The 13,570-nt window shown below is 42.6% G+C and overlaps 1 protein-coding gene across 3 annotated transcripts; it reads left to right on the top strand.

Moving 5' to 3' along the window:
- Nucleotides 1–1,275: 1,275 nt before the first annotated feature.
- LOC5520573 (SCO-spondin) lies at nt 1,276–12,582 on the top strand. Of its 3 annotated transcripts, XM_032365592.2 has the most exons (11): nt 1,286–1,721; nt 3,634–4,050; nt 4,445–4,618; nt 6,060–6,227; nt 6,960–7,133; nt 7,810–7,980; nt 8,258–8,314; nt 9,885–9,992; nt 10,815–10,839; nt 11,011–11,062; nt 11,182–12,582. In XM_032365592.2, the coding sequence occupies exons 1-11, from the start codon at nt 1,646–1,648 to the stop codon at nt 11,236–11,238; spliced, it is 1,479 nt and encodes a 492-aa protein (XP_032221483.2). In that variant the 5' UTR covers nt 1,286–1,645; the 3' UTR covers nt 11,239–12,582. The 3 variants fall into 3 exon arrangements, with proteins under 3 accessions (XP_032221484.2, XP_032221483.2, XP_032221485.2); XM_032365593.2 differs by lacking the exon at nt 7,810–7,980 and having other exon boundaries at nt 1,276–1,721; XM_032365594.2 differs by lacking the exon at nt 4,445–4,618 and having other exon boundaries at nt 1,289–1,721.
- The last annotated feature ends 988 nt before the right edge of the window (nt 12,583–13,570 follow it).

Genomic DNA, 13,570 nt, shown 5'->3' with positions numbered 1-13,570 from the left:
AAAACCCCACCATTTAATTAACTTGTGCTTTCAAAAGGCAACCCACGATTCCGCTAGATTCCTGTTAAATTTGGGTTTATTTTGTCCCCTGATGTTGTAGTGGTCGCCATGTTTACGACTACAAGTGACAAGACGATAAATTTAATTTGATAATTAGAAAGTAACAAGTGAGATTATTGTGTTCTTCATGATACATTTCAGTCATTTATCGGTTTCGCGACAAAAATTTGCTATGTTTTCTTTATAGGTGCGGTAAGGTTTTTTTTTCTTTGAAATGGCAGTATAATTTGGACGCGACGCGCTATGGAAACGAAACGATGCAAGTGGGCCCACCATTGCTTGGTGTGCAAACTGCGCCAGCGAAGCATGATATGCTCGGATGAGCACGAGAAAAAGGAAATGCTGGCGAAGTGCTGGCCAAAAGTTTGAACTCAATCAAAACCTCCCAACACGGTGTTCAAACTGCGCAAGCATTGTTGGGCCGACGTCTAACCAGCGTCTCACCAGCAATGCTGACGCAGTTTGCACGGGGCTTACTACCGGATTTTCATGTTTGATGTTGTTGTTGTTTCTACACGTTTTTTTCATACAATTACCACTGATAATCTTAATTTTGCGACATCAACAAAATTATTTCGTGTCGCCAAATATTCGACACCATGTCGATCGAAAAGAAATAAATTCGTCCATTCTATTAAGAGGTTGTGAGAGTGTCGGGGTCGGCATACTTAAGTATTAAACAAATTTGATAAAAATTGGGCCTGCGTATGCGGGTATGCGTTGACTATCGGGGATGGGCTGGGCTAGCCATGGTTTGTCAGTTAATCCTAAACAATGTATTTTTATGAGATGAGGCGTTGTGACCTCCAGCTAGGAGTCCCACAGAGGTCCACAGACAGTCCACTCTTAACTCCTTATATAGAGTTTGCTATTTGTGGAGCTAATTTGAGATAAGCTCTGGATGGCGTGAGCTAAGGCGGCAGAGAAAAACAACTGCTGCGCTTCAGACGTTTTTACCGACAATTACCTAATTAAACATAATCAAAATTTAAGTACATATTTTTATGTGAGTGTTCCGGAAAAGAAACTTCCACACCCTATCATACATCGTTTGTACCCTGCTTTGCTAATATTTTTGTCGCTATTTTAAGTGTAAATTTGCGTGGGTATTACAGGATGTATCATTTATCATTAAATATTCACAGAAATATAAACAATGCCTAGATTATTTGTGTTCCTAATAGTTTCATTAACTTAATGCAGATGATAATACGAAAGGTGTGGGTGTTTCAAAGGCAGAGTGTTTCTGTTTTGGTGGCAGAATTTTAGCCGGATAGCGTGGAAGATTTAGTCGATACTTCTGACCGCTTGAAAGAAATAAACCGGTTGAGTCACTTGTGCCACGCAAGACTGACGGCTCCCTCACATTAACCCAGGGGCAAGTGGGGCAGGAGAGACTCCCGTCTGAGACTACGAGACAGCCTGGCAGATAACAGACGCGAAATCTGCGCCGTCAATTCGACAAACACCGGCATTGAGTTGTCTCGAAACCTTCACAAAGTTTACACACAAGCCTCTAGGCTTTGCTCTCGGTTTAACACAGCCATATAAGGATTACCAACTAGAGAGTCATTATAGCAGCGGCATGGAGGTCTCTCGACTTGGTAGTGTCTGCATAGCAATGTTCGTGGTTTCTCTCGTTATATACTCCGCAGAAGCAGGTAAGTCACCTTGCTATGTCCCACATAAGTACAACTTATCAGAATTGTAGCTAGAATACAACGAGCTCGTTTTAAACCGCACCAAAACAACACAGATATTCTAAAACTCAAGTCATTTTGTCAACATTAAAAACCAATAGTGAGATCTCACATGTCGAATGTTTGTGCGGGTTTGTGTATTCCCTTAATTTTCAAGTAAATTACGTTTTTGGTCGTAACATAATCATTATCCAATTATTATTCTGGCTGAGGTAAATGAACGACTGTCGGATGGATTTGGCGTGACCGTTGTATCTTCGCGTGCCAATGAGGTTTCTTGCCTGCATCTCATCTGTTAATTAAATACCCTGTTTCACACCAAATAATCACTATGAAAACACCCAAGAAACAACCGAATCTCACTAGTAAACACTTAAAACAACAGTCGTTAAACACCAGTTTGTGATATCTTGCGTTTAACAATTTTCAATTAATTGCAACGATGCTTTATGTTATTATATAATTTCTTACTGCTCTATGCGTAACAGACTTTTAAAGAGAATACGGTAGATATTATCAGTTTAAAATCAGAAACTATATTTAGCTAGGGCACCATCAATTTAGATACGCAACCACGAATGAAGATAGAAATAGTACATCATTCTAAGAAATGTGTTTAGCAACCGCGGTAGCTTCTCAGTAAAATACATAAACAGTGATAGCATTGCCTGCTTTAAAGCTTGACATGAAATAGAATTCATAGTAACCGGTAGCATAGCTGATTTTTGGAGCGTAGACCGCATAACCCATTTCCGTTTCCTGTAAACGTATCTCTAGATTTATACAAAACCCAATAGATGATAATGACACAAGTCTTTAAGATCTCTTGACCGGTGATCACCGCGTACAAAATAAACAAGTCTGAACCGAAAATTAGCCTTTTTGATTGAATCGTTATCTTAACTAATTGTCTCCTACTTTTACCGCGATAATAATTTTTAAGCCGCGATCAAGAATTCCTTGCGGTTAGAATGCGATTAAATCGGTTATCTAGAAAGTGTCATTATGTGTAAATGACATTATTTCGGGCTTAGTAATCGAATAGTTGTTATGTTTTATTGCCCTGCTCCCATTATCTATATTGTTTCGAGTGTGCGAGCTTACGCATGATTTCGCGCCTTGCCTACCCAATAAATATTGTTATATACTTTATTGTTTTATACTTTTTGTACTTTTGTTATATACTTTTGTTTATTACCAGCGCATCTGTTTATAGATTTAACGACTGTGTGTTGTTTGAAGGACAGTTAATACTCTTAATTCCACTTAATGTGAAATGTCAGTCAAGATGTCGAGAGCTGATACTGTCGTTTAATACGAAAGAATTACAAAGATCACATTAAGGGTTCTTAGGTAAGGCCACCATTATTATATTTCCAATTGAAAGGATGATATGGAAAGTACTAGCGGAGTTTTCATGGCCTGACCGGTTAATCGTAATTTGGGACAGACGGCAAGGGGCAGTATTGGGGAACAAATGCGGCCGGAAAACATGTCGAACCCCATCGTAGAAACCTTGAAATTATTTAACATATGTGTCAATTAGAACAATAGGTGCATGAACTTTTAGTTAGTACTTCATGTAGCCATCAATATGGCCAGGGTTAATATCTGCAGGGTAAATAAAAAATTCCTGCAGAAATGCATTTTTTTAAAACGCTTAAAAGCATTATTTTCAACCTATCATCATTTTCTTAAGTTTCTAGAAAAGCAACCACACAATTAGAAAAGCATGATATATGTGATGGATGTGTGGATGAATTTACGAAAATAATGACGCGCGCACGCTTGTTTAGCGGAGCAAGTCCGGAGCGCAAAATACTAAATTTCATGAAATTGTACGGTATGTAAAGTGTATCATCTTCCTATGTAGCCCCCACTGAAGTGACAACTGGCTCACTCGTCGAGACTTCGGCCGCAGCCACCACTGCACCCCCTGTTTTAACCGAGGCAGCGACCACACAGCCCCCCGCGCCGCCCCCAGAACCCACTCAGGCACCCGTAGCAGACTCTGATCCACCCACCAATCCGCCTTCTGTTGTGGAGGTGACGACAACTCAAGCCCCGCCACCTCCCCCTGTGGTAACGGAAGCGCCTACCACAGTACCTCCCCCTGTGGTAACGGATGCGCCTACCACAGTACCTCCCCCTGTGGTAACGGATAAGCCTACCACAGTACCTCCCCCTGTGGTAACGGATGCGCCTACCACAGTACCTCCCCCTGTGGTAACGGATGCGCCTACAACTGTGCAGCCAACGGAACCACCTTCAACGAGGCCTCCGCCTATAGGTAAGTACAACCCAACCCCAATGGGTCGCCTTTCAGATGATTCGGGGCCTAGGGAAATTTGAGGAGGAATAAAAGGCTTGGTAGGTTTGTGCTTAAATTCTATGATATTTGTCTCTCTATTTGTCTCTCTATTTGCCAAATTACCGCATTTCTAGTCCTTATAAAACAAAAATATTTTAAAGCCATTGGAAAAAGATGCAAGACGTCTGTAAAAATAGAACAATCAGATAAAAAGTGGTCGGATTTAGTAGGGTGGAAATAATAACGTGATAATTACGATCACAAAGACATCGGTCGGTTTAGGAGAGTCGAAAGAAAAACGTTTATGTTACTACCAGACAGACGGTGGTCGGAATAAGGAGGTTGAGGACCATAACGTTTATGTTACGATCAGATGGAAATTGGTCGGTATGGGGTGCGTGGTCAGCCTGCTCAGTTACGTGTGGAAGTGGACAAAAAACACGACGTCGAGCCTGCAATAACCCGGCGCCTAGCAACGGCGGCCAGCAGTGTCTTGGGGATGACGTCGAAAGCGGCAGCTGCATGACTACGGTCGCTTGTCCTGTAGGTGAGAAAGGCTGAGATTTTACGACAAACGCATGAATGCCACACGAAGAATACAGCGCTATAGAAACAGTCATCTATGTACGTAGCCTCCACTGATAAACTGGGATTTCACGACAACGCATGAGTATGCCACAAGAAGAATCCAGCACTTTAAAATTACTGATAAGCTGAGTTTTCACAACAACGCATGAGTATGCCACACGAAGAATTCAGCGCTATAGAAGCATTCATATATGTACCTAGCCCGCTGACAAGCTGGGTTTTCACGACAACGCATGAGTATGCCACAAGAAGAATCCAGCACTTTAAAATTACTGATAAGCTGAGTTTTCACGACAACGCATGAGCATGTCACAAGAAGAATCCAGCACTAGAAACAGTCATATATGTACGTAGCTTCCACAGATAAGCTTGGTTTTCACGACAACCCATGAGCATGCCACAAGAAGCACTATAGGCCCTCACTGATAAGCTGGGTTCCCACGATCGCATGTCACAAATACCAAACAGTGCTGGCTGCATGCAGACGCAGTTGGTTAGCTGGGTTTTCACAAGCAGGGGCCACGCCCCTACTGGCCATTTTCTTATATTTTTTTTAACATATTGAAGGGTAAGTGCTCAATGTCCCACCCCCTGCTACGGCCCTGATAAGCTGGGTTTTAACAAGCGCATGAGTATAATTCAATAGACGAAGTCAGGATGTCAATTCGATGGTGACCTTCGCTGATAGGCTGGGTTTTCACTACGAACACATAAGTATTCAACACGAAGACAGCGTATAAACACGCTCATGTATGTACGTGGCTTTTGCTGAGGCATGTGTAATGTGTGTACGTGGTCTGCTGTGTGTCTACTATGAAAGCTTGAGCACGTTTTCTGATAAAAATCTGACCACCCCCGAAAAACAAAAAGGGATTTTTTTTATGCCTTGCAGTATCTCCACGAACCGTTAAGCATTTTATCTCCAACTCCAAAATTCGAAAAAATGCTTTCAAGGTTAGCGATCACATTCTAAACTAGTTTCAGTAAAATAAACTAGACTCTTAAAAGCCTCTGCCTTTGTGAGCAATGATAGTCTCGTTCCAGTCCTCGACTCACTATGTTAAACTCTGAGTTTTCACGTCACAGTTTCGAAGTAAACGGGATGTATTCCACATTTGTGTTGTTTACATTTTACTATTATTATTCTTTTATTTGCTGTCGTCGTTGCTTAGGCTCTCTATTAGCGGTATGTTAATGACAAGTTTTTCCGGTTTTTAGAACGAAGTCGTTTTGACCTTGGTCACGGTTATGCGCAGAAGTGCCCAGCGTGACGCAGCCAGTTTTAGCCAGTTTTATGATCTCGATCTTTTTATAGCCAGTCGGATTGGAAGCAGGTTTTTTAATCTCTTAAAAGTTGAAATTCGTGCAACTTCTGTTAACAAAACGTGTTTAATTTAAAGATGGCCGATGGACCGAATGGGGAGACTGGGACCCATGTTCGAAGACGTGTGGGGCTGGGTTCAAAACTCGAAAACGAACGTGCACCAATCCCCCACCAAGCAATGGAGGCCTGGAATGTTCAGGAAATGCGGAAATGCAATTCTACTGTACGCTTGGAGATTGCCCCGGTGAGTGACATTTACTTAGTTAAAATGTGTACTTGCAAGGGCACAAAACGGATCTGTTCCGCAGCCCGTTTAAGAGATTTTAAAAAAGGAATGTTCCCTCCTGGGGAAAAGGAAGAGATAATTTTTTCCCAGCAACTTCTATTTTGAATGGATATTTTCGGCATCAGAACATATTCAAACGACCAAATATGCCATTTTAACGTGTTTCGGGGAGGGGGCTCGCTGTATGCCTTTGCGATTGTACGGTGAAGTGTGTTTAATCAAGAGAGGATAAGATAAAGACAAGAGGGATAAAAGAGTGGAATCGACATGACGCGCGGGTAATACCAAAGAATCCCTATCTTGTCTAGTGCTCTCTTGGTTAATGTTACCTCGGTCGAAAGCTCGATAGCAGTCAACTTATGGGAATAACCACTGCAATTTATTTCGAAAATAACCTCCATATAAATGAAAATAATAATATATTCACTGTTGTGAACTATTTAGTAAGCGAAACAATACATGAATAAGCAATAATCTATGGATAATGAAATTCATAATTATAAGATATATCAATTTTCAAAATTGCTTCTGGTCCTGGTTTGATTTAGCAACATTTCTATTGCGAATAATTTTAATTTCTTTTATTCTATTATTATTATTTGTTAAAGGCAAAATTGGTGTTGTTGAATAAAACGTATAGAGTTTCCAAATGAATAAACCTTCTTGTTTTCTCGCACCTATTGTGTGTAGTTGACGGTGGCTGGTCTGCGTGGAGCGAATGGTCCAAATGTCCAAACCAGTGCGGTATAAAATCGATGAAGAATCGCACCCGCACTTGCACCAGCCCCCGGCCCGGACCGGGAGGAAAGGCGTGTAACGGGAGTGCCTATGAAGAGGCTCTTTGTGTTTTACCTTCGTGTCCAGGTATGACTTTATTTCCGCTTACTGCAGGTAAAACATTTTTTAATTCTAAAAGATCGCTTGTACATTTCAGATCAAGGGGCCAGGCGCGTACCTAGGAGGGGGGGTGCATCCCCCTTCCCTTCCACCCCCCCCACCCCTCTTGGCAGCTTAAAAGTGTTTGTTTGTTTTCGAAATCGTCAAATACCAAACTTCCCCATACAATGCCCCCCTACCTTACCCCTCCTGGGGACGTGCCTGAGGGCTATCTGTTCAACACACTCTTGTTATTATAAAATCAGCACAGCTACGAGGCGTTGGAGGTGGGACCGCAAAGCACTGTCCGTCGGAAACCTAAACCGTCAAAAGACAAACGAATCTATTAAAATCCGCGCTATAAAACGGGCCATCCGCTCTAAATTGTCAGTCAAATCCTCGAAGAAACTCCCAAAAGACACACTGCTTTTAAAATGTTGAAATATTTTCCGCAGTTACCGTTAAAAATCATCGGATATTGTAACGCAATCGACCGGAAGTAAATTGGTGACAATGCGGCTTTAAACCCTTCGATTTTACGTCGCCTTTTCGAGGAAAACGGTCGTCGTTGCTTAAGCTCTCTTTAGCTTCAGGATAATAGCATGACAAGTTTTGTCCACATATCTCATATTCCTGTTATACGCGCATGCGCTCTCACCTACAGTTGACGGGGGCTGGAGCGAGTACGGTCCGTGGAGTGTGTGCTCAAAGTCCTGTGGCGGTGGAGAGCGTTACCGGGAACGAACATGCACGAACCCTTCACCGGTGAATGGCGGGAAAACTTGCGACGGCATTGGCATGCAGTCCGAGACTTGTAATGCGCATGCGTGCAATGGTATGTGCCAAAGCACATTAATCATTCATATTGGTCAGACGAACAAAGCTATAGTCTCTGACACTTATCTGAGAAGCGTTATATGCATGTCATTCGTAAGATTCCACTGAAGCATCACGGGATCGCCGTGAAATATGGTCAAGCTTCATTGCAATAACTTTCGCCCCCAGGGCCTTTAGCTTTGTTGAGCTTGTTCCCAGTGTAAAAAAAGGGCAAAGTAATATATCGTGTATAAACTGCAAAATACTAGCTGATTTATCCTTTTTTTGTGTGTCAGCTAAGACGCCAACAAATACAACTGAACCCGACCAAGAAGACGGGGACCACGAGGCTGGTAGGTCACGTGTGGTAGTAAGATACCCTAAATGCGTATCTGAGCGCTTATTTGTTTGTCTGTCTCTCTGTTTGTTTGTTTATTTATTTTTGTTTCATCAGGGGGGTGCGCTTTCCCCTTATTTCACACCATAGGGAGGGGGGGCACTCATTGGAAGCTGGACGGGCCGTTTATTGGAGGCTAGGGTTGTGGGGTTGGGCGGGGCGGGGCGGGGCGGGGCTGGCTTGGGTAAAAAAAATCCTTATCAGGGATTACAGTAGCCAGCTACTGTCTTAGGAACCGCGGTTCCTTAAGCCCCACGAGCGCCTGCTCCACAGAGCGGCAAAATGAATAAGCCATTCTCTCTACATGGCCAATCACGATCAAGCGATTGTTTGCGAACAACCAATCAAAACCCATGTTAGAATGCCTTACCCTGTGTTTTCGCCAAAACAAAACCTTTTAAAGTGTTTCATTTTTTCCTTTGCAAATGTTGAAATATAATGTCCCAGAAATAAATATAAATAACAGAAACTCTAAAGAAATTGCCGAGGCAGACTATAAATGCTTCATTTGTAGCAGTTTAACGACAGTGTCTGCTGGTAAAGTAAATGTTTTTGGGAAAAGCTCTCGAGATCTAGTCGAACTGATCAAATGTTCAACGGAAGAGGATCCCATTGTTTACGGAAAGGAAATTGCAGTCTCTTTTTTTGTACAAAGTGCTTTTCAGGATTTGGAAAGTGAACGCTGATTGGCTAATTCGTTTTGCCGCTCTGTGAAGCAGGCACTCTTGGGCCCAGGAAAGCGCGGTCCCTGAGAGCGACGCGTAGGAGGCTAGGATTACAGCGCAACCAATTAAACCGTGAACACTTGAACATGTGTGAACACTTAAAGCATCTGACGAATCAAACGCGAGAATTCAGACACTGAGACTTGTTGAGACATGTTTCTGGTTGACAGTTTGGATCTCTCGCGAGTGATTGTTCGGAGCAAACATTCCATACATATTTGCAGTGGTCACGGCTTTACTGGTAACGTTGTCAGCCGTTTGATCGTGCAAACGTCTTATATCAAAGCACTGCTGTAATTTCAAGCCTGTACCAAGCCTATAAAAATCCAGGTGCGTAGCCATGTGCAGGCGCAGAAGGGCGTTCACTCCTCCTTTAGCTCCCTAAAAGCAGTGTTTTTATGAAACGAGAAATCGTATACATTTTTGCATTATAGACGAGCGACTTGCACTAAGAAATCACGTGGCTTAAACTAAAAAAATCACGTGACTTGCACTAAGATATCACGTGACTTTTTGAGCGGCAAACTTGTGCGGACTCCGGCTCTCAGTTGTAAAATAACAGAAACAAAAAGCAACTTTATCATCGCTCTTAGATATCATCCAGAAAGTTTCTATGTCAACTGGTCAGAAAGGTTTTATTTCTTGGTTGATCTCTGGCGTGACGGGCGCCGTCATTTCTGTGTTTATTTTGGCGCGAATTTGCCACTCAAAAGTCACGTGCAAGTCGCCTTGTATGCCTGCGCTCCCCACCCCCTCCCCCTGTTGACTTTCGAATTGTCTAACAGAATTTTCTATTCATAGCTGTTGACAATCCTCCTGAACGCACCAACGCGTGGAAGATCGTCGGCATATTTCTACTGATACTGTGCATTATCCTTATTCTCATCATAGTTTATTTGTGTGCCAGAAGTAAGTGCAAGGATACTGATAGATACTTGAGATTAAGGCATTATATAATGCCATAGCCAGTACACTTATTATATAATGGATTATGTCACGCAAGCAGTTATCAGATAACGGCACACTTTTGTACATGGAATCGTTAATTTACGTTCAAAGCCGTAGCACAGGCACGTCTATCCCCCCTATTATTTTCACAAATTATAAAGAAGGGACCAGTAAGGCGTGGCTGTGCCCCCCCCCCCAATATTGTCACCAATTTTAAAGAAGGGACCAGTAAGGGCGTGGCTGTGCCCCCCCCCAATATTGTCACAAATTATAAAGATGGGACCAGTAAGGGCGTGGCTGTGCCCCCCCAATATTGTCACAAATTATAAAGAAGGGACCAGTAAGGGCGTGGCTGTGCCCCCCCAATGTTTTCTTATGTTTCTGTATCGTGCCCCCCCCCCCCTAATAGTTCGAGGCCTGCTACGGCTATGTACTTTGCCTTCCTGGCAGGCGGGCGTCTTTAGGCAGGTCGCCCAATCAATCTCTCCCCCCTACCCCAATGGGTTTGGGGTAGGGGGGAAGAGTGTGCGACCTGCCTAAAAACGCCTGCGAGGGAAGTTATCCTGTACTGTTCTATGCATAGGATGCAGTAGTTTATGGAAAGCGCGCGTTATATCTTTTTAGGTTTTGTTATACGTTTACATGAAAAGGCCGTATTATATATGTGGAAACAAAGTGGATACATAAGATTGGTATAATTTTAAGTAGTTTTAGGATATATTTGAAGTACATGTGTAATTTTATTTATTTATTTTGTAAAATCTTTTTTCTCTCCTTTTTGAGGTATAAGAAACAAAGGTGAAGGAAGGTAAATATCAAACTTGTTCATATAACAATGAACGATACTCAACAAACCACTCTGCTTTCTTTGTACATTCAATTCTCTTACTTTCCTTTATTACCCTCTACTTGTCGTCCCGTTAGAGTATTGAGAGAGAGAATGACCACATTACAAAAATGTAAATATTTGTATCTACAGCATATCTAAAGGAAAAAAGAAGAAAGAAGATAAAAAGAAAAATGGAAAAGAGGTGAGACCTAGCTGTCAAGAAGAACAGTTTTTTTTATAAACGTTTTTTATATTGTCCTTGTTATGGTAGAATACTTTCAAATGTGGATAGAAACCAAGAAAGCAAATTTTATTTTTCAGGAGGAAATCGCACTCGACGAAAAACAACCACTGCATGAAGAAAATGCGAACGCATAGACTTGATAAGCCCACTGACGAGTGACCAGCGGTGCCAACAGCTAGTTATAATCCCATACAAGCTGTCAGTCCAATTGTTTGGACACACAAACACCCCTTGCATGGCTATATTTCTAATAATTTTCAAAGTGAAGAGAGTTTGTCCAAAGGGTTTGTCAGAGAAAGTAACAAGACAATTATCAAGACGCCCAGGAAAAAATCGACAAATCGTCTGAGAAATCTTAGGGTTTTGCCCCAATCTAGAGTTTTATAATTACTGAAAAAAATATAGTTGATTTGAGCTTGTGGGAAACTTGCAATTAAATTTATTCGATCCGACCATTCTCGTCCCAGAGCCCCTCCATGATAACCGCCGAGGAGGCTCTGAGCGAGAATGTCGACCCGACTTGCGTGACACTGTTTAAGCTTGTGTGACTGTGGAATTTTTAAAGCCTTTTTCACATTATTTGATATTCTAGAATTATGATTTCTTTTTTAATTTCACCGTAATTCAAGGCGATTTTATTCGCCCCTGAAATTAACTTCTCATTTGCATAGGGTCTTACAACCTTCAAAATCATTTGTCACGCAAGTCGGTCACGCTACCAAGAAAATACTATAAGCTCGGCCTAGTCCCCAGGGTTCTGCTCGGAAATCCTGTCGTACGCCGTTAGGTATAAGGGACTGGGGAGGATCTTCTGGTGAATCATCAACCATGTGAAACCCAAACGCTAAAGAAAACTCCAAAGGGCGTCTCTTAATTAGGCTGCTATAAGTTACCCTGGATGGCGCTGACTAGTTTACCTTGACTAAGAAATCACGTGACTTTTTCGTTGACAAACTCAGGGCGCCAAAGCAAACACAAAATGGCTGCAATTGTCACGCCGGAGAGCGAAGAAGATTTAAAATCTTTCCATACAAAAACTACCTCTCTCACATATATGCTTTCTGGATGATTAATAAGTTGATTTTGTTTTTGCTATTTCGCCGCCAGAAGCAGGAGCGTGGCGAATTTGTCACTAAACGTGACGCGAATCCTTAGTGCAAGTCACCTATTATTATAACGTTACCATTAACATAAAAGAAAATTAGTCCCAAAGTGAAAATGTCTTTTTGGGTCGCCATCAAATGATAAGTTATGCATTCAACCTTTTAAAGTGTCTTTATACAAGTCTGGCTGTTTTTTAAAAGCCAATATTTCGTAATCTATTAAAACCGACTTTGTTGAATAGAAAATAGAAACAGAAAATTTTAGTCATATAGTTCGCAAATAGTTCTAGAGTATTTTTATTGAGGAAAAACTATTCGAGTATAGATAGTACATATTTGAAAATTCAAAATAAACCCTTTTAATGGTGTTAAAAATGTAGTGTTCAATTATTTTAGTTAGGTTTCAGCATTTTGAAGCAGAAAGTATGATAGCAATATGTTGTACAGTGAGACCACATTTCAAGAAGGCTCTATTTTCAGCCGTCGCTAGATCGCCCCACTAACGGCCTAGCTTTCGATGTGTCTCTTGAGATGGCTTAGCGCCGGGAAGCCAGAAGTGCTCTAAGGGCATTAATATGGCCAAACCATGCACGTGCAAAACATCCCCCACATTGGAGCCTTCCCATCCACCACATCGTTGGCGGGGTCCCCATAGTAGACTTCAGGGGGTTTGGAAGACTGCCCGGGGTCTAGCACCATCGTTTTCAAGCGGATGTCCAACTCTGGCAAATCCATGATGGCAATCCCCCTCTCCAGCAGCATCTTGTCTGTGCTCGGCCTTGTCTTCTCCAGCCTGAAGCTCTTCTGGGGGTGCCCCGTTGCCCCTGTCTCTATTTGGACCTCCTCCACATAGTACTTGGGTTTGGGTTGACGCTTGGCGTCGGCACATATCTCGCAATGCATGTCTTTGCATCCTTCGATCCGACCCCCCGGCTTCCTTGGAGACTTCACCCACTGACGCGGTGTGCACACCTCGCAGTCCTTGATTTGGCACAGTGGTGGTTGGCTTGGTGCACATTCGTTGCAGTGCATAGTCCGACATACTGGTTTGCTGGCCCTCTCCACCGACTCCAACCACTTCTGCACATAATCGTGTTGCACTTTTTCCTTCCCCTGGCGGATCGTCGGGGGTGTGAGCACCAAGTCGTCCCATGGGTTGTAGTTGCTCTTGTCGTCCTTCGACGCCTGCATGCTGTGATGATGGGTGGAAGTACGGTGTACAGACCCACGGCAAAAAACGTGCTAGAGATTCACACTCCTCTATGATCTTTTCGAACTCGTAGAACTTGGCGTAGTCGGCAGCGTTAGGTCTGCTGTAGAGCTTTGGTCCCCCCATACGGTGGTGATGGATTTTTCCTTTGCC

Source organism: Nematostella vectensis, chromosome 12 (assembly GCF_932526225.1).
Source record: "Nematostella vectensis chromosome 12, jaNemVect1.1, whole genome shotgun sequence".
In the NCBI taxonomy this organism is placed as follows: Eukaryota; Metazoa; Cnidaria; class Anthozoa; order Actiniaria; family Edwardsiidae; genus Nematostella; species Nematostella vectensis.
The sequence above is the reverse complement of the archived record's forward strand: the minus strand, read 5'-3'. Positions and strand labels throughout refer to the sequence as shown.

Excerpts from the sequence above, each read along its gene's own strand:
- LOC5520573 (XM_032365592.2), top strand. The coding sequence starts at position 1,646 with ATGGAGGTCTCTCGACTTGGTAGTGTCTGCATAGCAATGTTCGTGGTT. Across the intron at positions 6,228-6,959 it reads TACGCTTGGAGATTGCCCCG|TTGACGGTGGCTGGTCTGCG; the intron begins GTGAGTGACATT and ends TATTGTGTGTAG. Across the intron at positions 9,993-10,814 it reads AGTTTATTTGTGTGCCAGAA|GTATAAGAAACAAAGGTGAA; the intron begins GTAAGTGCAAGG and ends CTCCTTTTTGAG.